At 47.9% G+C, this 27797-nt stretch overlaps 3 protein-coding genes across 5 annotated transcripts; 1 reads left to right on the top strand and 2 right to left on the bottom strand.

The window, feature by feature from the left end:
• Positions 1–488: 488 nt before the first annotated feature.
• Positions 489–12818, bottom strand: Caly (calcyon neuron specific vesicular protein). 3 transcript variants are annotated; one of them, XM_004669626.2, is made up of 5 exons: positions 12681–12818; positions 7641–7795; positions 6726–6839; positions 5709–5822; positions 489–1131 (listed from the first exon to the last, which is right to left on the bottom strand). In XM_004669626.2, exons 2-5 carry the CDS (start codon positions 7773–7775, stop codon positions 832–834), a joined length of 663 nt encoding a protein of 220 aa, XP_004669683.1. In that variant the 5' UTR covers positions 7776–7795; positions 12681–12818; the 3' UTR covers positions 489–831. The 3 variants fall into 3 exon arrangements, with proteins under 3 accessions (XP_004669683.1, XP_045007106.1, XP_045007107.1); XM_045151171.1 differs by lacking the exon at positions 12681–12818 and adding an exon at positions 12272–12606; XM_045151172.1 differs by lacking the exon at positions 5709–5822.
• On the top strand, positions 11122–22904 carry Prap1 (proline rich acidic protein 1). The gene is made up of 6 exons (XM_045137625.1): positions 11122–11224; positions 11446–11515; positions 20840–20906; positions 21774–21886; positions 22381–22487; positions 22612–22904. Exons 1-6 carry the CDS (start codon positions 11122–11124, stop codon positions 22833–22835), a joined length of 684 nt encoding a protein of 227 aa, XP_044993560.1. The 3' UTR covers positions 22836–22904.
• A 1512-nt stretch (positions 22905–24416) lies between these two features.
• On the bottom strand, positions 24417–26885 carry Fuom (fucose mutarotase). The gene is made up of 6 exons (XM_004669628.2): positions 26764–26885; positions 26080–26148; positions 25856–25926; positions 25613–25711; positions 24891–24964; positions 24417–24676 (listed from the first exon to the last, which is right to left on the bottom strand). Exons 1-6 carry the CDS (start codon positions 26846–26848, stop codon positions 24577–24579), a joined length of 498 nt encoding a protein of 165 aa, XP_004669685.1. The 5' UTR covers positions 26849–26885; the 3' UTR covers positions 24417–24576.
• Positions 26886–27797: the final 912 nt, after the last annotated feature.

The raw sequence follows: 27797 nt of genomic DNA, 5'->3' as shown, positions 1-27797 counted from the left end.
AGGGTGTGAGGTGAAGAGGTGAAGACTTCCCAGCTCACAGGAAGCCCCTGAAAGGCCCCAGTACTCAGGGATTATTCATGCCTGTGAGGGACTTGACTTGGGGCAGCAACTCATGTGGGTTCTGTTTAGAACCAGGGGCTGGCTCAGAGAAGCAGGGCACCCCTACCGGATGGTGAGGATGGAGTATCGAGCCAGCATCAGGTAGGTTGTGGCCAGATGCAGCAAGCATGGAGCTGGAGTAGTGGTGGTCGTGGTCAGGGAGGACTCCAGGCTCTCTGGGTGGTTTATTTCTTTATGGTCAGCAGCCTCCAAGCTGTACACAGTGTGTGTTTTGGGGTGCTCACCTTCTCATCCCCACCTGTGGACATCTTTGCTCCTCCTGCACATGACCAGGTGCTCTCAGGGGCCCAGGGAGCTTAATGAGTGCTCACAAACCAGGTGAATGTAAAGAGATAGGCAGCACCCCAGTACTGCTGCAGAAACCTAGGTCCAAGTTGACATGAATATTTACTAACAGAAAAGTGACAGAGCCAGAGGACCACTAGGGTCAGGGGCTTCAGAGGAGTACAAGAGGGCAGTAGCACAAACACAGCGACGAGGGAGCATTATGCTGCACTCTGACACAGGTGCTTGCAGGGATGCTATAAAGTCAGAAAGTCAGAATGAGAGGAGCAGGGTAGCACTGGGAGACCCCAGTCCTGAACCTGGTGGTGGTTTCTCCCTGAGGGGAAGGACAAACAGGTAGGGGAACAGAAGCCCAGGAATGCCCACTGCCAGCCAGCCAGGCCCTGCAGGGGTGAACATCTACCAGAGCAAGCAAGGGCACAGACATCATTGAGGTGTAGTGGGTGGCACACTGCCTGCCTGCTTCTGTGCATCCTCTTCCTCTTCCTTGGCCAAGGGCTTCCCAGGAGACTCAGTTCCCGAAGCTGCCACATCCACTGCTGCCTGGGTGGGGTCCTTGTGCTCCTCCTTGGGGGCATGGGAGCTGTCTCCCCAGGCCGGAGGCATCTCAGTGCCATGCTTATGGCTCAACGGGTAGGCCCCAATGGCTGCCAGAATGCTGCGGTGGCGCTCTGGGTCCATCTCGGTGTAGTACATCTCCAGGGTCAGTGGGGTGCAGATTTTGTGCTGCAAGGAGAAGGTCAGGGGCCAGGAACGGGACAGAAAGGGAGACAGGGGAACAAGTGGAAGAGGAGGAGGAAGAGGCACAATTTAAAATCTACAAAGGGGGCCTCTGGGCTAAAGCCCTAGGCTTTATGGAGACCCTCAAACCAGGGAGTCATTTGGGAAAGGGAGGAAGATGTCAAGGAGGAGGCTCCTGGAATCACCCTGCGTGTGCTGGATGGACCATGAGAAAGGCACCCAGCTAGGCATGTTAGCACATACTAGTAATCACCGAACTGGGGAAGCTGAGGCAGGAGGATTGCTGACATTTTGAGACCTGCTGGGGCCACATTGTGAGTTCCACGCTAGCTTGACCATATTAAAAAGCAAAGAAAGATAAAAATGGTGGTGCTTCCATCTCAGAGACCATGAGGTTAAGGACAAAAGGAGACCATTACTTGTAAAAAATAAAATGCTTTAAGTCTAGTATGGTGGTGCATGCCTTTAATCCCAACACTCAGGAGGCAAGATAGGTGGATCTTGTGAGTTCAAGGGCAGCCTGAGACTACTTAGTGACTTTCAGGTCAGCCTCAGCTAGAGTTAGACTCTACTTTGAAAACAGATTTACCATATGACCCAGCTATACCACTCTTTGACATATACCATAAGGATTACTCATTACTACATAGATATTTGCTCATCCATTTTTTTAAAAATATTTTTTATTTATCTATGAGAGAAAGAGAGAGAGAGAGAAAATAGGCATACCAGTGCTTCTAGCCAAACTCCAAATACAAGCACCACCTAGTGTCTCTGGCTTTATGTGGGTACTGGGGAATTGAACCTGGGTCCTTAGGCTTCACAGGCAAGCACTCTTAACTGCTGAGCCATCTCTCTAGCCCTTGCTCATCCATTTTTATTGCTACCCTATTCACAATAGCTAGGGAATGAAACCAACCTAGATACCCTTCAACTGATGAATGTATAATAAAGACGTGGTACATTTACACAATGGAGTTTTATTCCATGATAAAGAAAAATGATTTTATGAAATTTGCAGGGAAATGGATGGATTGGAAAGTATTATGCTAAATGAGGTAACTTAGGCCCAGAAAGTCAAAACCACATGTTTTTTTATATATATAGATTCTAGCTTCAAATGTTTAGATTTGTATGTGAGTTGGAGTCAATGTTAGTAGTAGAATCCAGGAAGCTAGAAAGGGGCTATGAGGGAGGAAGAGTAGAGGGCTTAAAGGGAGAGTATTGTAGATATTTGAGTAGAGGAACAGAATACTGGGGGGTGGAAAGGTCTAAGTGGAATTAGGGAAAGGGATGTAGGAGGGCAGTTGGATAGAGGGTTAATCAAGTTTAAGGGCTGGAGAGATGGTTCAGCAGTTAAGGCACCTTCCTGCAAAACCTAAGGACCCGAATGACTCAGAAGGTATCATAGTGCTGGAAAGAAATGACTGGAGTACTGACTAACATCTCGATCACACCTTCCAAGGCTCAGGGTCTAATGTGGAAAGGGGGCGGAAAGAATGTAAGAGCCAAAGGAAGGGTAGGACTCCTTAAAATGTGCTCCCTCTAGACATGAAATGGCCTGGACATCCATGACCTCATAGTGCCTGACATTACCTATACAAGACCATAATAAGAGGAAGAAAAGATCATGACATCAAAATAAAAGAGACTGAGATGGGGAGGGGATATGATGGAGAATGAAATTTCAAAGGGGAAATTCGGGGAGAGGGAGGGTATTACCATGGGATATTTTTTATAATCATGGAAAATTAAATGGAAATAAAAATTGAGAAAAAAAATTTTAAAAAACCCTAAGGATCCGAGTTCAATTCCCCAGTACCTATGAAAAGCTAGATGCACAAAGTGGTGCATGCATCTGGAGTTCATTTGCAGTGACTAGAGGCCCTGGTGCACCTCTTCTCCTCTTCTCTTCTCTCTCTTCTCTTCTCTTCTCTTCTCTTCTCTTCTCTTCTCTTCTCTTCTCTTCTATTCTATTCTCTTTTCTCCTCTCCTCTCCTCTCCTCTCCTCTCCTCTCCTCTCCTCTCCTCTTCTCTCTCCCTCTACCTCTCTTTCTCTGTTTGCAAATAAATAAATAAACATTTTAAAAATTTAAGAAGCTGGGCATAGTGGCACATGCCTTTAATCCCAGGGAGGCAGAGGTAGGAGGATTGCCATGAGTTTGTGGCTACCCTGATACTACATAGTTAATTCTAGGTCAGCCTGGGATAGACTGAGACCCTACCTCAAAAAAAAAATTAAGATGTTATTAATAAGCCATATAGAAATCTACTTCTTTGGTAATCAACAATATATATGTTTTTAAAAAGATAGAGAGATGGTTGGAAGAGATGGCTTAGTGGTTAAAGTACTTGTCTGTGAAGCCTAAGGACCCAGATTCAATCTCCCTGGACCCACATAAAGATAGATACACAAAGCAGCACATGCATCTGGAGTTCATTTGCAATGGCTAGAGACCCTGGTGTACTAGTTCTCTATCTCTCCTCCCCTCACATGTAGTTGCAAATAAAATAAGGAGAGAGAGAGAATGAGTGAGTGTTTGGGCAGAAGTATCCTATGTATCTAGATAATATAACAGTATTCCCCAAAGCCATATATTGTAATTAGAAAAATTTCAGTGCCAGGAATGTGATACCTTCAAATTGTTGGCTAAGGAGCCTTCTGATGCCCTAAAACATTACAGACCATTGCCAAGGATCTTGTTTGCCCACCAGAACTACATGGTAAGAGCCTACTGCTGAAGACCCCAAATGCTTGGGCTGTAGGTCAGTGAGAAATCAAGCTGAGCTGAACTGGAAGTCTCCCTACTGACTAGCTGTCAGGTAGCAGTATGCAACTTTTGGTGAAAGAGAATTCACCAGTGGTGTTAACCAGCAGTAGATCCTGCAAGCCTTATGGCTGGCCAACTAGGCCAAAGGTACCAACTGGTGCAGTCCTGAATGTCTGTTATAGGAGTAATCAACTGCCCTCTGATTGGACTGCAGGCCTGCTCTACAGGAGGGAATACATATTAAGTACTGAAGATTTAGTCAAAAGCTTATGGCTTGGAGGTCATAACCCCTAGGGAAGTAATGACCACTGTTGTCTGGCTAACTGGATATATTATACCCACCAAACTGCCTTCTAAGTGCTTATGTTTATGCCCATATATTAATGTTACTCTCACTTTTGGTTAGTGAAGCTTCTCTTTTCAGATGTCAGTGACCACTGGGGTACCTCAAAACTCACCATAGTTCTGAAAAAAAAAAAAAAGTGACAGGGGAATTATCAGTACTGGAACATCTCCATCATACCCTCCAAGGCTCAGGGTCCATTGCGGGAGAGGTGGTAGAAAGAATGTAAGAACCAAAGGACAAAATGGCCTTGATATTCATGACTTCATAGTGGCTGACACTTCCTACACAAGACCTTTATGATAGAGGAAAACATGAGGACATCAAAATAGCAGAGAGACTGGAAAGAAGAAATTCAATGGAGGGTAGATTTGGGAGGGGGACAATGGAGGTGACAGGAAGGAATTATCATGGTTTATTGTCTATAAATATAGAAGTTGCCAATAAAAGTTAAAAAAGAAAAATAGACTAAAAATTATGAGGTTGAGATTTAAAAATAGAAGAAAATATTTGCTCACTATGCCAAAAGCATTAATATCTATGCTACTTCAAAACCTTCCATAAGGCTCTAAAGAAGGAAAAATGGCCCATGAAGAAACTTGCCAAGAGCAAAAGAGACTCCTCCCAGGAAGTTAGGGGGATTAAGGCCCTTTAGGTCTGTCTGCTTGAGCCTCCTACTTCCAGTTCTACTTTCTTTTCAAGGCAGGGTCTGACTCTAGCCCAGGCTGACCTGGAACTCACTCTGTAAACCCCAGGCTGTCCTTGAATTCATGGCGATCCTCCCCCCTCTGCTTCACATGTGCTGGGATTAAAGGCTTGTGCCACCATGCCTGGCCAGTTTGACTTGTTTTTTGAGGTAGGGTTTCACTTTAGCCAGGCTGACCTGGAATTCACTATGTAGTCTAAGGTGGCCTCGAACTCACAGTGATCCTCCTACCTCTGCCTCCCAAGTACTTGGATTAAAGACACATACCACCATGCCTGGCTCCAGCTTGGCTTTTAATTAAAAGATAAAACTTATTGATAAAATACTGTTTGTCACAAATTTCAAAAGACTTAATGCTACAGAGATTACTTAGTGGTTAAAGCACTTGCTTGCAAGTCTGTCGGCCCAGGTTTGAATTCCCAGTACTCATGTAAAGCCAGATACACATACATCTCAAGTTCATTTGCAGTGGCAAGAAGAGGCCCTGTTACACCCAATCATATTCTCTCTCTTTTCCTTGAAAATAATAATAATTTTTTTTTCAAAAGACAGAATCCCAATGTGTTCTGGGAAGTAAGGGGACCACATTGGGAACATTTTTGCCATTTAGGAGAAACTTAGGGGTAGAGAGATACCCCTTCCTAATGCTGCCACAAAGAGCATCCCTCACAGCCTGGAAGTTATGGGAGGACCAGGGTAATCTTAACTGCTCCTGCCCAGTTCCCAGGCCTGAAGAGCTTACCCGAAGCAGGAAGCCATCTGGACAGGTGAACTGGTCATACCAGATGGCTTTGTACATGATCAGCACACAGCCCATAAGTGCCATGGCAAAGGCAATCATCCTAGCAGTGGGCAGCTGTTGGAAGGAAAGGTGAGGAACTTAGTAATGCCACAGGGCCATGAGCCATACTGGGGCCAGCCTTCTGATGAAGCCCTCTCAGGGCTTAAATTGAGCACTGAACCACTATCCCCACATCTTGGCTCCTTTCCTGAAGTCAGCCCTAGGACAAAAGATTCAGGAATTACTCCTCAAGGATCCCACCTTGTTGGTATTCTGGAAACAATCATGACCAGGTAAACTGCATGTAGCTAGTTAAGTTACACGTGGCTATTGACCCAGAAAGCGTGATAGGTGCTGGTATGGCAGATCTCCTGCCCATGTAGCATCCAGAGGGTAGTAGCCAGCATGGTGGGTATACTTGATGCTGATGGCATCTCAAGGGCTCCCAGTGAGATGGATGGATGTGCCTGTATAGACACATGGAAAGAGAAATGAGTCCTCAGTGCCTCTAAGGGTCCCTTTCATTGAAGAAATGATGAAGCAACTAACAGAGCAGGGCTACTTTTGAAAATGTAACATTTTAGAAATAGTCAACTAAAAAGATTCTTAAAACCATCATTAGTAAAGTGATTATAGGAAGATGAGAGGAGGCATTTGTCATAATTGGTGCTGAAAAGTTCACATCTATGTTACATAGAAAGTCAGCAAGGAGCTAGACAGTGACCCACCAGGAACATCTGCTTCCCAGGGGAAGAAAGATCAGCTCAGCACTCTGCCAGCCACCTCAGAGGAAGGCAGGGACAGGTAGCTGATAATCAGTCAGTATTGGAAGGAGGCCCTTGAATGGGATGACCTCCTGCTCCTAAGGAGATCCAAGGGGGACTTAGCCAGGTGCAGTGCTTGGACACCTGTAACCTGCACTGTTCTTCCACCCTCTTCCCCACCCTGAGTCCACTCAGTGAGAGGTAGTGTGCTTACCCTGCGCCCTTCCTCTGGGTGGCTGCAAGCCAGCCTCTGACCCTCCAGGTCTGGGAACTTCTTTGATTGGTCTGGAGAAGAGAGCTGGTATTCTGTCTGTGTCTTGATAACCACCTGAGGAAAGATTGCCATGACAGCTATGAACTGAGAGGGTTGGGAGTTAAAGTCCTATATGTGTCAGTGGTTTAAAAGCTGACCATCTACCAGAACTGCCTGGTGGTCAGCAGAGCTGCAGCAGTTCCAAGTTGGTAAGTGAAGGTGGACACTGTGAGTCTATTATGCACCATGGCTATTCAAAGCCTGGCTAGTCTATGAGTGGAACCCTTCACTTTGCTAGCTGCTTTCCTGCCATGAAATTCCTTTTCTACAGCTATACAGCCAGGTGCCTTCATCCAGAAAGTCTACTCTGATTTCCCTTCTAGTTCCAGGGTCTTGTAGCCCCTACCTACCATGCATGACTCAGACACAAGTAGTTTTAGATTCTGTGTGTTCCTGAAAGGCAAAAGCTGTCTGCCTACAACATCTACTATTGTAGTAGGTAACAATGAAGCCCACCCAGATTGCTGACTGATATTTGCTGAAGTCCTGCTCTCCATCAGTTACCTGCCCAAGGTTGCCCATCTCAGACCCCAATCCAGACCTTTACCCAGCAGAAGAGTGGCAACCAAGGATTTCTGGCCCCTGCTAGACCACATCATGGGCTTTGTGATCCAATTCTTAGGCATCCAGTCACTAATTTACCTTGTTTATGATGGGGAAGGATCTCTAGATAGAAGAGAAGTGACCAGGAGGTCAGTTGAAGTCTCTGCCTACCCTGGCCTTTTCCTAGTGTGCCTTGAAATAGCCACATATACCTCACCTACAGTCTTTGCTTTAGGCTAGCCTGAGAAGCCTCCAATGGCTCAGGAAGCTTACCTGGTCAGGGAATGGTGGCTGGAGCTGGCTGACATCCAGGGGACTGATCAGAGGGACACTGTCTGTGGAAGCCCCATCCTGGTCTCCAGGGTCTTTGCCTGGCTTCCCTGAAAAGCTGCAGCCCAGCTTCACCATGGTGGACAGTGGTCCTTGTCCTGGTCCACAGACAGAGATAGGATTACCTCCCACAGATCTCCCTCCTCCATGGACAGCCTTGAAGCTGGCTCTGGAGTAAGCACCCAGCCTGATCCCAACACTCTCCATACGAGAGCCAGGGATGGGCCATGGGCAGTCCAACCCAAGGCTTCTAGAACCTTCCCAGGCCCCTCAGGAGGGCAGAATGTTGCCTTTGCCCAGATTCTGCCTGGACACAGAACGAGGGAGTTTTTCCCAGTCAATTTCTTTTGGAAGGTGCCCTAAGAGTAGCTACTCCACTGAAAAGAGAAAATTTTGGTAGTTGGGGAAGTTGGGCTGCCAGACTTAGCTAATAAAAATATATGAGGCCTAGGTACATTTGAATTTCACTTATTAAAGGTTTTATTTCTTTGAGCATGCAAGCACGTGTGGGTGTGCGTGCGTATGTGTGTATGTGAGAGAGAGAGAGAGAGAGAGAGAGAGAGAGAGAGAGAGTGAGAGAGAGAAAGAGAAGAGAATGTATATGGTGTGCCAGCACCTCTTGCTGCTGATGCATGTGCCATAATATGCATCTGGTTTTATATAGGTATAGGGGAATCAAACCTGGGCTAGTAGGCTTTAGAAGCAAGTTCCACTAACTGCTGTGCCATCTCTCTAGCCCTTGGATTTCATTAAACTTAAAAATATGTCTGGAGCTGGATCTGGTGGTGCACGCCATTAATCCCAGCACTCTGGAGGCAGAGGTAGGAGGATTGCTGTGAATTTGAGTCTACCCTGAGATGACATACTTAATTCCAGGTTAGCCTGGACCAGAGTAAGACCCTACCTCAAAAAAACCAAATAGATAGATAGATAGATATAGATACAGATATATAAAATCTGGGCTGAGGAGATGGCCCAGCAGTTAAAGGTACTTATTTACAAGGTCTGATGGCCAGGGTTTGATTCCCCAGCACCCATGTTGAGTCAGGCGCACAAAGTGGCACATGTGTCTGGAGTTTGTTAGCAGTGGTGGGAGGCAACAGCACACTCCTACTCTCTCTGCTACTTTCTTTCTTAAATAAATAGATAAAAACTTTAAAAATTATGTCTGTCTTGCTGCTGCAAACAAACTCCAAATACATGTATCACTTTATGCCCAGTTTTACACAGATGATACACAGGGAATCAAACCAAGGCACACTGGCTTTGCAAGCAAGCACCTTCAACCACTCAGCCATCTCCCTAGCTCCTAATACTTCTTCTTCTATTTTTTTTGGGGGGGGTGGGACTTTTGGGTTAGGGTCTCACTGTAGCTCAGGCTGACCTTGAATTCACTTTGTAGTCTCATAGTGATCCTCCAAACTCTGCCTCCCAAGTGCTGGGATTAAAGGCATATGCCACCACTTCCAGCTATACTTTTAATTAATTAATTAATCTGGGTGTGTATGGGTACATCAGGGCCTCTTGCTGCTGTGAAAAAATGCCAGAAACTTGTGCCACTTAAAAAATGTCTTAACTTGAAGGTTAGCCACAAAAACCCAACAATGAGCAGTATTGAACAGTATTTTTTTAAACAGGCTCTCATGTATCCCAGGTTGGCCTTGAACACCTGATCCTTCTGATTCAGCCTCCTGATTCTGGCATTATATGTGTGTGCTACAACACCTGGCTTGAATCCCAGTCTTGCCTTTAAGACCAAGGAGGTGCAAATGCCCTTGGCCATGGAACTTCCATAAAACATGGTGCTAGAGGGATCAGCTAGTGCAGCTGCACAGGGCAAAGAAACAAGACCTGAGGCCAGGAATACATAAACAATACTCTGGCTATTCATAGATAAAATTGCTTTGTGGTAGAAAATACAATACCCCTCTACATTAAGAATTTAAAAAGGGGCACTCAGGAGGCAGAGGTAGGAGGATTGCTGTGAGTTCGAGGCCACCCTGAGACTCCATAGTGAATTCCAGGTCAGCCTGGGCTAGAGTGAGACCCTACCTCGAAAAACCAAAAAAATAAAAACAAAAATAAATAATTTAAAAAGGGGACCAATCATGTTGGCACACACCTTTAATCCCAGCACTCAAGAAGCAGAGGTAGGAGGATTGCCGTGAGTTCAAGGCCACCCTGAGACCACATAGTTGATTCTAGATCAGCCTGGATTAGAGAGAGACTCTACCTCATAAAACAAAACAAAAAAGAATTGAAAGGGGGATGGAGAGAAAGCTCAGTAGTTAAGGCACTTGTTTGTAAAACATAATGGTTTAGGTTTGATTCCCCAGTGAAGCCAGATGCACAAAGTGGTGTACATGTCTGGAGTTTGTTTGCAGTGGCTAGAGGCCCTAGTGAGCCCTTTCTCTTCTTGCACATAAATAAATAATAAGTAAATAAATAAATTAAAAGAAAAGAATCCAAAGAGCCCAGTCAGACCACTATAGCTAAAGTTTTCAGAAAGCCAGTATATTTATAGGGCAGTATCAAAAAATATATAGAGAGAAAAAGTTGTGGAAAATGTTTTTTGAAACAGGGTCTGATTATGTAGCCCAGATTGGCCTTGAACCCTAGATCTTCCCAATTCCTCTTCTTCAGTTTTAGGGTTACAGGTGTATGCCATCACACTCAGCTATTTAATAGCAAAAACATCAAATGTAGACAGGGATGGGCAGAATTCTGTGTGGAAAGCCATAAAACATTACTGAAGGAGGTCAAGGAACAACTGATCCCCCTTACAGGAAGGGAAAGCTATTGTCATAGGTTTGGAGGTCTCCATGTTTAAACATCTCACAATAGCTGTAGGACCTCTCAGCCAAAATACCAATTTTTTTGTTTGTTTGTTTTTGGTTTTTGGAGGTAGGGTCTCACTCTATCTCAGCCTGACCTGGAATTCACTATGTAGTCTCAAGATGGACTCAAACTCTAGTCCTCTCAGCAATCCTCCTACCTCTGCCTCCCAAGTGCTGGGGTTAAAGGCTTGTGTCACCATGCCCGGCTTTTTAAAAATGAGCACTGGCATTTTATGTAGAAAGTAGAGAGACGAGAATATAGACATATTGACAAAGAACAAGGGGAGGCCCATCTGCCAGGTGTCTGCCTGGTACACAGCAGTGGAAGCTGGTGGTGTTGGTGACTGGCACAGAAACTCAAGTCTTGGTTTACAGCAGAAACACAGGCTGCCTGTCAACCATCAACAATCAGGATCCACTTGGAAACAGTGAAGCTGATCACCACCACCAGCACCAAGCATGCGGGCGAATAGTCATTAGTAAGATAATGTTTGGGTTGTAACATGCTTGGGGCAGCTCACTAGGGTGCCTGCAGTGTTGTTGAAAGGAGGCAACGATAGACAGGAAGTCATTGAGAGTAAATACTAATGGTTTGTTTACGATGCGGAGCCAGGGAAGAGAGGGGAACCCACGAAGGTGGTACCCCTCATGGCACCATCGAAGAGGCGTTGGAAGCGCACTATCGAGGCGGTACAGCTTCTACAGAACCTAGCAGGCAGGTGCTGAGCACACAGGCAGGCGGAACACCTCCCTTCCCAGAAGCTCCGCCTCCGGTAGTCTCGGTGACGCAGGTCTTTTTACGTCACCGCAGATTACCATGGTAACCGAGGCGAAGACGCAGCAGGCCGTCTGCAAAAGGTTTCAGGTGCCTTGGGCCCAGGCAGAATATTGTGGATGGGGCTCTGATTGAGATAATTCTTCCTTCCACTCCACACATCAGAACATTCCGTCGCTGAATCATGGGTACCCGCTGGGAAGTTGGTACGCTCAGGCTCCAGTTCCGAGGAACTGGGAAGTATCCTTACTCCACCCTCTGGCCCTTCCTCCACTCTGCGCCGTCATCTTGTCTCGGGGTCTGCTCCCCATCCGCAGTACGTTCTAGGAGTGCTTGTCTTGGTAGGTGAGCACAGTACAGATGGACAGATGATGGGAGTGCCAACCCTTAGTTGAAAGCCCACTGAAAGAAGCTCAGCTGCACGTCACGTCAGAGACTCTTACATGCACCCCTTAACACTGGGATGCTGCGTCACAGAGAGAGGTGCACGCGGGCGAGGGCTCGCACTTGCCTAGCATTAGCGTTAGCGTGAGCGCGTGACTGCAGACCGCTGAGGGCCTCGCCCACTCTGGTGAGTTCGCACCTCCCCTATTCTGCAAGTAGAGGTTTGTCTCCAGTTCCAAGGCAGCCGAGCTGCTGGGCACAAGCAAAGGTAGACCTAGACCCAGCTGCTTGTCCATCCCGCGCACCTGTACCAGCCACCTGTGGCCCAGCCTCCTAAGCTGCGGCAGGTGGTTGGAGAGACTGGCTTCCACTCTGCGTCCTTCCACTGTCACACGGACCCCCATCATGCCCTCCACGAGCTGGCAGAGGATTACTTGGGGATCTGGCCCAATGGTACCTTCGGCTGACCCCTTCCAACCTCCCCGTCCCCTATTCCTCCCTCCGCCTCATGGAAACAGCCGAAATGGAGCTGGAACTTGCGCCCTTACCCCCCTCGGGAACGCACAGCTTGTACTCACTCTCTTAGATCTGCAGGAGTGGAACCAGTCCACAGAAGAGGGGTCCCCCAGTCACCAAGGCCTGGTTGTGCTGAGGGCTGTGCAGGGGTCTGTGCAGGCTGGGCACTCAAAGCTGCTCTGAATGTCCAGGCTGCAATTGATCCGTCTGGTGTCCAACCATCCCAGGACCCAGGGACCAGTGCCCCTCCAATCAGCAGAACCGCTTCTCAGCTATCCCCAGAAGCCTAAAGACTATTCCCGAACCCTTGTGAGTAGGGCCCACCTGGCTTCTGGCAGCCATCGGATCAGCTGAAATCCTCCCGCATTTTCTCTCACCCGCACATCATCGCACTTCTCACACGCCCCCTCCCCACACACACTCTGGTCCCCTCACACCCGCTCCACAAAGAGAAACGTGGAAATGGCTCACAGGCAGTTCGAACGGCAGTTGCTGCAGGACACGGTAGCGGGAGGATAGAGATACGCTGTTGCGGAGGATGCAATTCCAGACGCTTTGGGCGGGGCGGGCAAGGGGCTGGAGCTTAGAGATCGAGGCTGCAGTTGCCATGGAGACGCAGGCTGGAGGAGGGACCACTGTGGCTTAGGCAGCAGGCACCCTCTTCCCACCAATGCAGCATCCCATCTTAGACACCCACCTTACACAACCGCACTTCATACCTCTGAGACACTTTGCACATGCTGACACACTTCACACTCCTGACATACTTCACACACACCTGACACCGACCTCACACACCTCTGACGTGCATATCACACCTACCTGACACATTTGACACACACAACACAGAGATCCATACTTGACACATCAGCTCTCTCACTTCACATCTCACTGTAGGGGACAGACCCCTGACCAGTGGCTGCTCCTCCACCTGGGATTCCTGAGGTCTTGGGCAGAACCAGGTCCGGTGCTCAAGACTCCCCCTGGCCGCTCACCTCTTTGGAGTATCTGGAGTCATGACAGCTGTGTTTGGTTCCTCACCTAGAGGGTGTTAGCAAATAAATTTCTGGGCTATGAGCTTTCCTAGGGCTAGCCTCATATTTCTTGGTCACTGTTCAGAATAAATGATGTTTGGTTGAGTGTGTGACATGCTTTACACAGGATGCCTCTGGTAGATGTAACTAACCCTCCAGGTTTTGGGTTCAGGATTGGGGGTGGACAATAGCAGAAGCATGTACCTGTGGTACCCATGGCTCAATTTTACTGCTGATTAGAATCCTGTTGCAATTATGAACCCTGGTTTATCCATTGATGGGTGTCTGGATTGTCCCAAGTTGTATCAGTTGCTTGTAATGAACTTGAACATTCCTGTCCAAGTCTTTGGTAGGTAGGTACTTCATTTCTCTTAGATAGATACCAGAGGGTGCAACTGCTGACTTGAATGGCAAGTTTACATTTAGCTTTTTTATGTTAAATATGACCAAATTACAATGCTTTAATAAACATCATAGGTGCAGATATAGATGAAATGTGAAACTACAGATATAAACATAGATCAAATATGATATAATGGGTAGGGGCTGGAAAGAATTGCTGTTATACTGTATGTACAGTAGGATCAACAATCACACTAAGAAACAGAGACTTGTGGTGAAGACAGCAAATTAATTCTGCATCTGTTTGAAGTGTGGTTGAGTAGAGGTGACCTGTTGCCAGCTAATATTATTTACACTTTAGGCATTTGAACATCATTTTCACATTTTAAACTTTTTCTATTATGATTTGCTTAATGCATGTGTTTTACTGGAATCTCATTTTTTATTAAGTAGAAATTTATTTTAAAAATTGTTTATTTTTATTTAGTTATTTGAGAGCAACAGACAGGGGGGGGGGGAGAGAGAAAGGGAGGGAGGGAGAGAACGAGCCAGGGCTTCCAGCCACTGCAAATGAACTCCAGACATGTGCGCCCCCTTGTGCATCTGGCTAACGTGGGTCCTGGGGAATTGAGCCTTGAACTGGGGTCCTTAGGCTTCACAGGCAAGCACTTAACCACTAAGCCATCTCTCCAGCCCTTAAGTAGAAATGTTTTATGAATACATTATGTGTTGAAACCACAATTTTCCTTCTCCCTGCCCTCACTCTACTGAGGGCCCTCCTTAGTGGAATTGGTGGAAGTCCAGGGCAAAGGCTTTCCATCACTCTTCATAACTTTAGCCACGACATTGGAAATTGACCTAATTCTAGACACTAATGCTTCAATCTTTTGCCATGGCAAGGGATCCTCACCATCAGATGCTGTTGCAAATGTTGAAGGTGATTGTGACCTTTGCTCAGCAACTTTCTGCACTAAAGTAGCTTCTGTTGCCTTCAGTTTCATCTCTAGACATCTCAGCAAGGACTTAGGCTTCTGGGTTTTCTTCTCTTAATTTCATTCATCAGAAATATAGCAAAACAAAAACAAAAACAAAAAAATCCCTTGTCTCCCCCTTTGACTTACCAACAGACATACCATGCTTTCACCAAAGAGTTTGAGCCTTTCCAAAGTCACATTTTCAACAGATTAAGGACAAAGGTGCCTTCAGGTATAATCTTTATAACTTTTTAAATTTATTTGCAAGGAGAGAGAGAGAGGGTGGGGGAGAGAAAGAAGGAAAACAGAAGACAGAGAATGGGTGTGCCAGGGCCTCTAGCTGCTGCAAATGAACTTCATATGCATGTGCCATTTTGTGCATCTGGCTTTATGTGGATAATGGGGAACTGAATCCCAGTTGTTATGCTTTGCAGGCAAGCACCTTAACTACTGAGCCATATCTTCAGAAGATAATCTTACCTTCTCATGCCTGTATGAATTCTTTATATATTCTATACATAAGTGCTTTTTGGAGACAGAAGCTTCTTAGGTAGCCTTGAGCTTCGGTCTTGAGCTCACTGTCCTCATGGGCTAGCCTCCCAAGTGCTAGGATTATAGTTGTATACCACCACACCTGAATTTTATTCTTCATCTAGAATAAAGAATAAGAATAAAAGGTTGAGATGGGTGTGGCAGTGCACACCCTTAATACCACCACTCTGGAGGCCGAGGTACAAGTATCACTGTGAATTTGAGGCCAGTCTGGAACTACAGAGTGAGTTCTGGGTCAGCCTGGGATAGAGTGAGACCCTACCTCAAAAAAAAAAAAAATATATATATATATATTAGTAGGTTGAAAAGTCTATGGATATAGTGCTTCCCTAGAATGTCCCATAGAATGCAAGGTCCTACATTCTATCCTTAATAGCTAAATAAATACATAAATAACTAGTTGGCAAATAAAGATTGTAAGTTAAAATTAAAGATGTTCAAAGTGTACAGCATTATAATTTCATATATGTATATACTGAGTAATGATCCCAATCTAATTAACTAGTGTTCAAGACCCTCCATAATATATATTAATATATTAATATTATAATTATATATATATTATATATATAATTATATATAATATCTGTCTGTCACTCTCATATATATTATATATATTATAATTAATATTATTAATAGAATCCCCCAAAAATTGTTCATCTTGTTACATATAGTTTCAAGTACAGACAGCACCTCACTCCCCAGTCCACAACCCTGATAATAACGTTCTTCTGAGTTCATTAGTTGTTGTTCCACATGAAAGTGAGCTCATTCATGGGCTGGAGAGATGGCTTAGTGGTTAAGCACTTGCCTGTGAAGCCTAAGGCCTCTGGTTCGGGGCTTGACACCCCAGGACCCATGTTACCCAGATGCACAAGGGGGTGCAGACGTCTGGAGTTTGTTTACAGTGGCTGGAGGCCCTGACGTACCTATTCTCTCTGTCTCTCTCTCTTTCTCTCTCTGCCTCTTTCTCTGTCTGTTGCTCTCAAATAAATAAATAAAAATTTTTTTTTTAAAAGTAAGCCCATTTGGTATGTGCCGTCTTGTGTCTGGATTATTTGACTTGGTATAATTTGATTGAGATTGACTCACTCATTCACTGAAGCTCCTGTACACAATAGAATGAAGAAGTGAGAAAGTACCCTTGTTTTGTTCCAGTCTAAATAGACCCATCAGTCTTTCACCATTAAATATAATGCTTTCAAGGTGTGGTGGCATGAGTACTCAGGAGGCTGAGCTAGGAGGATCAAGAGTTCAGGGCCAACCTGGGCTATGTAGCAGGATACTGCCTCAAGAAAACTAAACAACAACAACCTCACCAATTAAGAGTAAGCAAATAATGGGCTGGAGAGATGGCTCAGCAGTTAAAGTGTTCTGTACTTGAATGGCTTCTCAAGATTGTCTTTTTGAGTTTTAGCATTTTGGAATCTCATCTGCCTCTTTTCTCTCTTTTTATCTTTCTCCTGTATCTTTTTCTAGGATACAAGTCTCATTATGTTGCCTACGCTTGCTAGGAACTGCTGGGATTAAGCCATCATCCTATTTCATCCTCCTGAGTACTGGGATTGCTTAATGAGATTATTCAAATTATTCATACTTTCCTTTAATTTTAAAAATTTTTTATTTATTTGAGAGAGGGGGGCAGATAGAAAGAGAGAATGGGTGCACCAGGGCCTTTAGCCACTGCAAATGAACTCCAGACGCATGTGCCCCCTTGTGCATCTGGCTTATGTGGGTCCTGGGATATCGAACTGGGGTCCTTAGGCTGCACAGGCAAATGCCTTAATGCTAAGCCATTTCACCAGCCCACACTTTCCTTTAATTTTTAAACATTACTTCCATTAATTATTTATCTGCTCAGCCTGACACTTGGAGACCTCTTTGTTTCTTTCTCTGAATGTTGGTCAACCTTTTCTGTTTCTTTGCCTATTTTGTGCCTGGGGATTGAAAATAGACTTCTAGTCAGTTCATTGGTTATATATATATAAAAAATTAAGTGAGGTGAGCAAGACAGGATGGATGAAATCTTCACATTTTTAAAATATTTATTTATTTGTTTTGAGAGTGACAGACAGACAAAGAGAGAAAGAGGCAGACAGAGATAGATAGAGAATGGGTGTGCCAGGGCCTCCAGCCACTGCAAACAAACTCCAGATGCATGCACCCTCTTGTGCATCTGGCTAACGTGGGTCCTGGGGAGTCAAGCCTTGAACCGGGGTCCTTAGGGTTCACAGGCAAGTGCTTAAACTGCTAAGCCATCTCTCCAGCCCGAGATCTTCACATTTTTGCTCAGTTTTTCTCTGAACATAAAATCCCCCCCCCCATAGTCTATTCCTTAGAAACACTAGATATTTTAGGCAATACATTGTGACCACTTAGAATCTTATTATTTTCTCTGTTGCTGTTTTAGATTACCTTGGGCCTAATTTTTAGATCAGTGTTGAGATTCAAAGTTGAACTTTTAACCAACTCTGCACCTGCCTTGCTGACATGGTGCTAATCTCCAGTAGTAGATACATTTCATCAATTATATATGCAGTCTCCATATATTCTCTACTGTTTAGTTTTCTTCTGAAGCTGACATGCTTGGCTGCCTTAACTCTTTATGCCACCTCCACAAGCTGAATCGGCAAATCTAACTCCCTAGATAGGATAAGTCCAGATTTTCTTTCAAGAGTAAACTCTTGATGATTAGCCTTTATGAACAGTCCTCAGATGTGCCTTTTTTAAGTTCCTTAATTAGTTACCTACTATTTGAACTATTTACCTATACCCTTTAAAATAAACAGATATACTTCCCTAATAAAAGATGAGCTCCCCTTTCAGCAGTGAACTTCTCCAGTTGGAGTTCATTCTGTGATGTTGCTCAGTAACAAACTATTGTAATTGGTGTTTTTTGTGGTTTTTTTTTTTGAGGTAGGGTCTCGCTCTAGCCTAGGCTGACCTGGAATTCACTATGTAGTGTCAGGGTGGCCTTGAACTCATGGCAATCCTCCTATCTCTGCCTCCTGAGTGCTGGGATTAAAGGCGTGTGCCACCACGCCTGGCTGTAACTGGTGTTTTTATGTTACCAAATCTCTCCCAAGTAAATGCTAGGAGTCCCTCTTCTACTGACCAGCTCCCTTAGATTCCCTCAAAGCCTCGGATATGACTTTCAGTGGACAGAGAAAATGAGAATGGTGGGTAGGGTGAGGAAAGAGGGATTGGAAGAGTTGGGTGAGGGAGGATGGAGAACGAAGGTGTAGGAGTAATGGGTAAGAGTGTAGAGTGGGTGGAGAGCAGGGAGATGAGAAAGTGCAGAGGAAATGGATAGAATGTGTGTCTCTCAGTGAGCCCTGCCTATGTGAGGTATACTCAGGCTTTGTGGCTTTCATATTTCTGGGTCTCCTTGAAGTTCTGACTGGCCTGTAGTTACGGCTTATCCCCAGGAGGAGGGACCTAGCACCTTAAACCCTGTCCCTGGCTATGTCCCTGTGGGTGTGTCCACCTATCTGGGGTTGGTAGGAAAGAGCTAGATGCCTTCTTTTCTCCGAAGTTGCAACTGCTTCTTGGAGTGATAACTTTTTAACTATTCATATACCAAAGGCCCAGAAGAGAAGGGAGATGAGGGTCAAGATGCATGAAGAGCCTTATGATGTTTTTATGGTCCTTGTTCCACCCATTGGACCTGCTCAGTGAACACTGATCTGCAGGAGTTCTGTGCCTTAGCAGGCTGAGGCTTAGTGCCACAGCAGGCTAGAGGGTAACTGTTGCAGTCTGGTTTGCATTGCTGGTAGAAATCACCCAACCAAGAGTAGCTTCTGGGAAAAAGAGATTTATTTTGGCTTACAGGCTCGAGGGGAAGCTTCACGATAGCAGGGGAAAATGCTGACATGAGCAGAAGGTGGACATCACCCCCTGGCCAACATAAGATGGACCACAGCAACAGTAGGGTGTGCCAAACACTGGCATGGGGAAACTGGCTATAAAGCCCATAAGCCCGCCCCCAACAATATACTCCCTCCAGGAGGCATTAATTCCCAAATATCCATCAGCTGGGGAGCTAGCATTCACAACACCTAAATTTATGGGGGACACCTGAATCAAATCACCACAGTAACCCTGTACACTTGGGACACAAATAGGCCACCAAACCATGCAGGAGACATCAGCTGGGGTGGTCAGAGAAAGGTGGTGGTGCTAGGGTGGAAGAGCTAGTACTGAGGTGGGTAGGTCATAGTGGGACAGGCAAGTAGGGGATCAGAAGGTTTCTGGGGGACAGCGAGGTGTCTGGGTTCAGTGCCCAAGTTATAATGGGGTTGGGTAGCCTCCAGTCCAGTAGGACTGCTGGCCCTCAACCTCTGGTCAGACACACCCATGTAGGAACAATAAAACTGAGCAGCTTAAGTAGGCAGGAAGAGGCCCAGGCATCTGAACACCTGGATTTGTGCTTCTCTGTTCTCCTGGAGCTCCTCAACACCAAGAAGGGACTCCAGCCATGAGGAGGTGATGCCACAGCCCCGGGGCCCTAACTCCCATACCCACCAAAGCCTGTCACCTGGGCAGGGTGGGCCTGGCTATGTGGTAAGGGTCACCCTGGGTCTAACAGCACTGGCACAGAGAACACCTCTGGCTCCAGGGGAGGTTTCCAGAGGAAAAGGAGGGAGGGAAGGAAAGAGGGTCCCTCTCTCTACAGACCATTCACCCTCAGGTCTGTGTCCAGGGCCTACCTCTGGGAGTAATACCTGTGACCCCAATGTGTGTGTGTATGCACCACGAGGTCCCTGTCCCAGTAGTACATCAAATCCTAGGGATCTCTTGGGAAGAGGGAGAGGCCCCAGTGTGTGACAGCTTAAAACAAAGGGAAGGTGGAACAACAGGTTAGCAGGCATCTTGGGGCTGGCAGGGCAGGAGCCAGGTGCCCTGCCAACCTAGGAGCTGAGAGGTGAGGCTCAGGGCCCCTACAGGACTGAGATCAGCATGAGGGTAGAGGAGGAAGAGGGGTCATGGGGCTGAGGAGGGGAAAAGGAACAAGGGTCCTGGCATTCAATTCCTTATTGAGCAGAAGAGCCAGCCTCTGGAAGTCCTGAGGTGAGACAGGGCTGCTGAACCCCACAGATTCCTACCCTAGGCACTCAAGGCATTCTCACTTATGCCCTTTGATCCCCCTCCACTCCAAAGTGTTGAGTCACCTAGGAAAGGAGTGAAGGTTTTTGAGACTGCAACAAACAGGTGCAGCCACACCTGTCATTCTTTCTACCTGCACAATGGGGCCTCTGTCTACCTAAGAGTCCTCCAGAAGCTGCCCCCATAATCTGAGTTATGGCCTCAGAGGTAGTGTGGCATGGTGCTAGGGCTCCCACATATTGCATTAGTGCTGTCTTAATTGCATGCAGGTGCAGGTGTGTGTACTTGTATGGCCTCTGGAGTCCTGAACCCTGACCTTCAGTGCTTGGCACAGTAGGGTATGCCCAGTGCATGGGGTATCTTAAGAGGCCATGGAGAACCTAGATTAAGGGAAAGGAGCAGGTATGCTCTGGGTGTATCACTTGTCTGTCTTGCCCTCAAGTCCTTTCCTGTGAGCTGGTCAGAAGCTACTTGTGAACCACCAGGGACACATCCCAGATCTCTGCCAAGATATATGCCACCAGCTCCACCAAATGCTCATCTGGTTTCTGTACTGGGATCTTGGAGGATAAACTGATGGGTTTCCCCTCAGCTATCTCATACCCCTTCTCTGCCCCACCAGGTTTCTCCTGACCATATTTCTGGTGGCTGGGCTGCTGCAGGAAGCGGGTACAGTCCCAGTGCCCCAGGTATGTGGATAGGTCCCTTTGCTTGCCCCCTCCACTGTCACCCTCTGCCTCAACTAGCAGGAGACATCAAGAAAGGGTTCTCTGTTCCCCACTCCCATCTTGGGCTAGGAAAGGTAGGAGCAGATGCCATGTGGTGAGTGTGGATGCTGCATGACAGTGCCCTAAGTCACTGAGGAGGGGCCTTAGGATAAGGACAGTGGCCCTTCCCCTGGATTGTGATGGGAAAGCAACCATGATACCTAGGTGTTCCAGGTGGGGTTGTGGGCCTCCACAACACCTATGAAAATCCAGTGTGAGGTGGACCTTCTCCATACTCCCTGGACAGATAGCTCAGCTGCACTGTCTATGCTGAGAACTATAAACTGGGCTGGGACTGTGAGTAGGACTTGCCTGGCTTAGGTTCACTTTGTCTGTATACCTGGCAGTAATGAGAATGAAGGAGGCCTTCCCCTTTGCAGCCTTTCCACAGTTGCTTGGAGCAGACTGCTTCCTCTGGGCAGACCTTTGCTTCTTTTCCGTTTTACTACTTTGTTCCATTAAGTGCTAGACTTAGAGGAGCTGACACCCTCCTGTACCACTAGCCAGGGATTGGAGAGGCAAACACAGCATCAACTACTGCAAGGGTTTGGAGTGTGGTGGGGGCAGAGAGCCCAAGGTGAGGTCCAGGTCCCTTCTGGAGAGCTCCACCTTCTCCCAGTCTGGCTAGAAATGCAGGTGAACTGACCATTTCAGGACAGGCTGGTGTCCTCCCTTCCTCTATCTGTAATCCTGATATCCGAAGTGGCTCTTACCCCTTAGAATCACTCACGGGTTGAGTTGAGGCTCTTCCTATGGCTTCAGGTGGACCTTTGGGTGAGTTCTTCCTAGGTTTTCTCCAGCCTTGGGCCACTGAGTGGAAGAGCCCACACTTCTGACTCACTTTCCTGGGTCTCTGTGAAGATCAAAGGCAAACATGGGATCCCAGACCACGACATAGACAAGTAAGTGCTCCAAAAGGTCAATTTTTCTGGACTCTTCTGTGACATAGGGTGCATTGCGTGGATGAAAAGGAACACTATCCAGTAGCTTTCAGGAGGCAGTGCCTGGGCCCCAAAGAGATCCTCAAGCAGAAAGTTCCCCACCAGGGCCTGGAGACCCTGGCCATTTTCCTCACTCAGCTCTCCTCCCACAGCCTCCAGATAGGCTCAGTTTTAGACCAGTATGGTGTCTCATTTCCTTTGTCCTTGAGGATGTTGCCCAGAGAAGGCTCTGGCCTTCCTAGATCCCACCACTATACCTAGTGTCTCAGAGATAGTGAGAACACATGGCTGGGTGCTTGTCCCAGGCCTTCAAGGGCAGTTGTAGGGGGTGGGTGTGCTGAAGTGTCTTCCCAGGGTCAAAAGTTGCCTAGGGACAATGAGTGACCTCTACAGTGGGACTGGCTATGTCCACTTCCTCCCACCTCTGTGTGAACCTCACCTACCTATGCTGGCAGGGCCTGGGGCACCCAAGACCTGGAACCTCCAGAGAAGGATGACCAGCTGAGGGCACTCCTTCTTATGCACAAGCAGAAGCTTTCAGCTGCAGAGGAAAAGCATCCAGGTCAGTGTGAGACCAAGGGTATAGCAAGGGAGTCGGCCCTGTGAAGTCCACTTGAATAGATAGGCAGTAGGGAGGAAAGATCTTCTGAGGAAAACTGAGGTTACATCCTTCTGCTTGTCCCCAGATGTCAAGACCTTGGTGAAGACTGAGGACATCTTGAGACATTTTCGGAGCCCCCTTCTGAGTTCAGAGTTGGATCTTGACAGTTTGTACCACCCTGTGTATGAGGAGGCCCAGGGTGAGGAAGAGCCCCAGATGTGGGAGATGCTGTCTCACCAGGTGCTTCTGGGGCCAGAGGAGGACCTAGACCACATCTCCCACCCTATGGAGGACTCCAGAGAGCCCTAACCACCCTCATACCTCTGCTTGAAGGCCCCAAATACTGAGATTGGTGACCCTCCAGCTGGAAAAAATAAACACCTGCAAACAGGTGGAAGCGATGAGTCTTTAAGACTAGTGAGCCTGGGGCTCAATAAGTCTGGGAGATTTGTCTGTGAGCATTGCCTCCTGAAAGTCATGTCTAGCCTCTCTGTGGCACATCAAAAGCCTCCCAGGTGGCACAAAGCCCAGCTGACCCTCAGCTCCTAATAATCCCCTTTCTTCAAGCCCATCCCTCTTCATTTGGGAATGTAGTGATACATGTCAGCATTCAATGTGGGGACCAGAGCCATCCTCAGCAGAGAAATGGAACCTACACTGGGATCCCCAGAAAAGGGCTGAGAAAGGAGAAACCTGAGGAAAGAGTGGCAGGGCAGGTAGGAGGCTCAGAAGGGTTGATGTATATGTAAGCAAGTGCATAGGTATACAAATGCACATCTATATAGTTACACACATAGGACATAGGTAATCATCTGTGCAGATGGGAATACATATGTGTGCAGGTATTTGGGGGCACAGGTGCATGGTTGCACACAGGTACACGTGTATAGTACATGGATGCACAAGTGGGTAGATACATAGGTCCACCTGTGCATAAACACATGGCTACATATATGCAACATATGCAAAGTACGTGAATACACACATGTACAGGTGGCCAGTGGCCAGAGATGCACACATTTACAGGTGTATAAGTATGTGGGTATGCAGATGCATGGGCACATAGGTATATACATGTACTGGGGGTTCAGAGTGGGACAATACATAGATCCAGGACAGATTTTCTGTCCTAGTTTCTTGGGTAGCACCTGGCTCTATCTGAAGTACCTGTGTTCCAATTTGGACTGGCTTAGTAGGCCCAAGCTCTAAGCACAGGCCAGATCATGTGAATGATCTCATGGTATACAGGGATGTCTGGCCCTACTTCTGAAGGAAGACGTAAGCAGTAGCACCAAGGACTCTAGACCTTACACATCTCCCAGCTCTATAGCTCAGGCAGAGCAGAGCACCTGAGAAATGCTACCAGTTCTCCATCCTGATGCACCCAGCCACCATGCAGCTCCAAAGACCAGAACTTTCTGACTCTATACAAGGGAGGCTAGCAACACCCACCCTGGCACCTGGTGCTTTGTCAGTGTCCTTCCTTCCAAAAAGCCCGGGCCAGCCCTGCCACCAGTCTACCAGCGTGGAGCTCAGGGAGTGGTCCTGGTCAAGAGTTACACTGTGCCCACAGTTTGAATATGTAATGGAGAAACCCCATTCCACTTGAATATCCAGTGTACCCCACCTCCAGACCACTGCCATGCATCCTATCCAGCATCAGCCACCCTGCCTAGTCATTTGGCCAGGCTAGACCCCCAGCCAACTCCCAGGTCCCTGACCAGCCCCCACTCTCTGCCTATTTTCCAGCCCCGTACCTATCCCCATGACTCATTTCCCACCTAAGGATTTAAGCTTGGGTTAAAACTGCTTTTTTTGGGTGGGGAGTCGGGGAGAAATTAGCTTTCCAGGAGCTCAGTGGGAGACAAGTCTGTGAGTGAGAACAGAGCCTTTAGAGTGAAGATACACAGTGACTGTTTTTCATATCATTTTCACATATTGGGGGAGTATCTGTCATATTGAGGAGGGCCCCCAAAGACATGTTAACCCCTTAAGCCCCAGGTTAGGATCCAGGTCTTTGTGCTGCTGAGGAGAGGCTTGCTGGCTGGGTTCAGGTGTTGCTGATTCTTCCCAGCCCAGAGTGGTCTCTAGCAGGGCTGAGGTCAAGTGTCCCCTTCTTGAGGATTATGTTTCCATAGAGTGCCATCTCCCTGTAAGAGGGACAGGGTGCTTCTTGGGGACCTAGCAGATCCCATCTGCTTCCAGCCTTCCTGCTGAACAAGGTTCAGAGCCCAGCATCTTGGGCAAACAGGCACTCTGCCACCCAAATCCCTCCTGCTTTTCCTGGGACCATAAGTCTCAACTCAGTTGAGCAGAGCAGAGGTTTGGTGAGGGACTCATCCAGTGGATGCAGCAGGAACCCACCCAGTTGCAACAACAGCAAAAGCCTTTTTTGCACGTTCATAAAACTGAAATCTCTCTATCTTCTCCACAGCTTTCTGGAAGACAAAAATAGTATGATTGTGCCTGGAAACCTTCTGGGTGGGCTCCCAAGTCACTTGTTAGGAGGTAACAACAGTGGACCCATGGTTTTCTGGTTCTCTTAGTGTTGGAGCCCCAGGGTATCCAACCTGACTGACTCAGGACAGTGGGGGCTTGGGGCATCTCTCATGTCCCTGTCCAAGACCTGTGATGGCAAGATACCTGCATCGTTTGAGGTCTACCTGGGGCCACTCAGTAAGCTCTCCAGACCCTCAGAGCTGCCCTAAGGGTTCCTTACCCAGGACAGGAGCCCTCAAGTAGGTACTGCCCAAGACCTGTCAATGGATCCTTCAGGAGAATGGGTGTGTCCCTTGACAGGCAGGAATGCAAGGCTGTGATGTGCAGACCACAGAAAGGATGAGGTGACAAGGAGCAAGACCTAGAGGAAGTGGGCACGTCTATGCAAGGTCAGAGGAGGCTGTCCCTGGCTCAGCTGGGACAAACTTCCTAAGGGTGAAGATCCTTGGGGGTGAGAAGAGGTTCTGGGGCATAAAGGGAGGAGGCCACAGGGCTGAGGTGCATATCTCCTGTCTTGAGTCCCTCCATGTTTCATTTTTCCAGAGCTTCCAGGAGACAGAGGCATTCCTTGGTTGATAGTAGCTCACCGAGCAGCCAGCTCCCAGCAGAAGGGACTCATAAAGGGTCCACACTGGGGTCTTCAGGCCTCTCTCCTTGTCGCTGGGCACCAGCTCCATGACAGCAGCCTGGGGAGAGCAGGGGTCAGTTTTGTGGCCTTGGGGCCTCCAAGGGTTCCTTGAGGGAGGGGCCCTTTGAGGTCATGTGGCATTGAGAAGTCTGGTAAAGGGGAAACAAAGGCCCAGAGTAACAGCATGACCTCAGGTCCTCACCGGGCTCTCCACATAAGTGTCCAGCGGCAGCAGCTTTAGTATAGCCTCCAGGAGTTGTGGGATGCCCAGACCTGGGAGGACAGAGCTGGGATCTGGCCTCTGTTGGCCCCCACTGCCTGTCATCCCACCTGTCTAAAACTATTACTGCTGGCTTTAGTAAGCCAGAAGCAAGGGCAACTGGGGGGGCCAAGACCACTGCTACCTCCAGCCACAGTGGTGCTCACCATCGGCCCGGATCTCCTTGGGCCCACACTGGCAGATGGAGGAGGTGGGGAAGTTCGCATCTGCAAGAACTGAAGATGGTAGAACAGGCTCAGGCTCACCCCATGGTCACACCACACATACCTGAGCCTCAGCAGAGGCCACCATCCTATCCTCCACATGCTCTGCTGGTGTCAGCCAAGCCTTCCACTCTGGTAGGCGTGGGTGGGGAAGGCAGACCCTGGGTCACACCCACTGTCCCCTTCAGAACCTAGGGGAGTAACGAAAAAGACGCGAGAGGTGGGAAGGCGAACCCGCCTGTCCGGGAGCATGAGCCAACATTCCCTTCCCAGTCTCTAGCCCGCCACCAGCCAGGGGGCATGGCGTATCCGGAAGAGGAACTTCGTCGGCCCTCCTGGCGAATCAAGGACGCCCCCGGCCTAGATGAGTTGGGCTGCGGGAGGGACCAGCCTGCTCCGGCCAAGGGACCCTGCCCTGGTGACCCCGGGCGGGGAAGGACGCCCAGGATGTGTGCCCAGGTTGTCCCGCAGCTTCTGCGTCCTGAAGCAGCAGGAAGGCTTCCTGCCGTAAAGGGCTGGTGGCCGCGGCTGCATCCCCAGTCCTTCCGGGCCCGTCGTCGCCTGTCGGCCAAGGGCACTGTCGTGGACTGCGTCCCTACCCCGGGGTCCCCTTGCCCATGCGCCCACCGATCTCGTCTCCGTGCCCCATCCGCGCCAGCGCGAACAGCAGTTCTGGGGACAGCAAAGCTGGAACGCCTTTGAGCACCACCATGGCCGCCAGGTTAAATGCGGCGGTCCGGCGGGGCGGGACCTTGACTGAGCGCGGCCAGAGGGAGGGATCCATGGGCGGGACATGCTCAGAATGCCTAGTTGCTGGCGGGAAAGTATTGACAGTCTGTGTGGAAAGCCACAACCCGTGAAAACAGGTCCGTACGCTGTTGGCTCTGGGAGCATCGCGCTACAGCCCAAACACTCTTTGGACCCGCCACTGCTGCGCTGCTAGGTTAACAAGTGAAGAGCAAGCTGACCACTTTCTGTCCTACCTTGCGAGTAACCGGTTTCGTGGGTCAATTGCCAGTGCAGGGGACAGCCAGTACAAAGAGAAAATCAAAACCCCCAAACTGTAGAGTAACTGTAAGTGGCGCCAGAAGTCAGTTAAAGTGAGGTGGGAGCTTCACTAGGGTCTGGAAAAGCCCCTCCCTAGATCCCAGTCCTGAACTACCTGAAGCCAGGGTCCAGTAAGAAGTCAGGCCTTGTAGGTGGCTCTCTCTCTCACCATGGTAGAACTAGTGAACCCAGCATTAAAAGTGACACACTACAACAGGAGGTCTGGATGTGCTATGCCTGGGCATTTAAAAAACCCTGGGGTACCTCTGCTCAGAAACGAATTGCAGAGGCATATGCCCAGTGCACTTCAGCTAACAAATGGATAGCCTCAATTTTAATATTTCCTCCTTTGGATATTTCAGCCCTTGACACCCCCTGTTTACTTCAAACTGTGGCCTAACGGTGCTGTTCAGCACACTTTCCTGTGTGCATAGTGTTAATAAGTGAGTATGCCCATGTCTAGCACCATTCACAAGCCCTACCTCAGAGCCTAGTTTGGGTCAGTGTGTGAAACAACAGTGCAACCCTGAGGCCTACCTACCAGGAAGATTTGCTGCCTTTTGTGAAAAGCATCTGCCAGACCCCAGTGTGGGCCCTCAAGCAGGTGGGTTAAC

This window comes from Jaculus jaculus, chromosome 1 (genome assembly GCF_020740685.1).
Source record: "Jaculus jaculus isolate mJacJac1 chromosome 1, mJacJac1.mat.Y.cur, whole genome shotgun sequence".
In the NCBI taxonomy this organism is placed as follows: domain Eukaryota; kingdom Metazoa; phylum Chordata; class Mammalia; order Rodentia; family Dipodidae; genus Jaculus; species Jaculus jaculus.
Note: the sequence above shows the minus strand (reverse complement) of the source record. Positions and strands in the feature narration are given on the sequence as shown.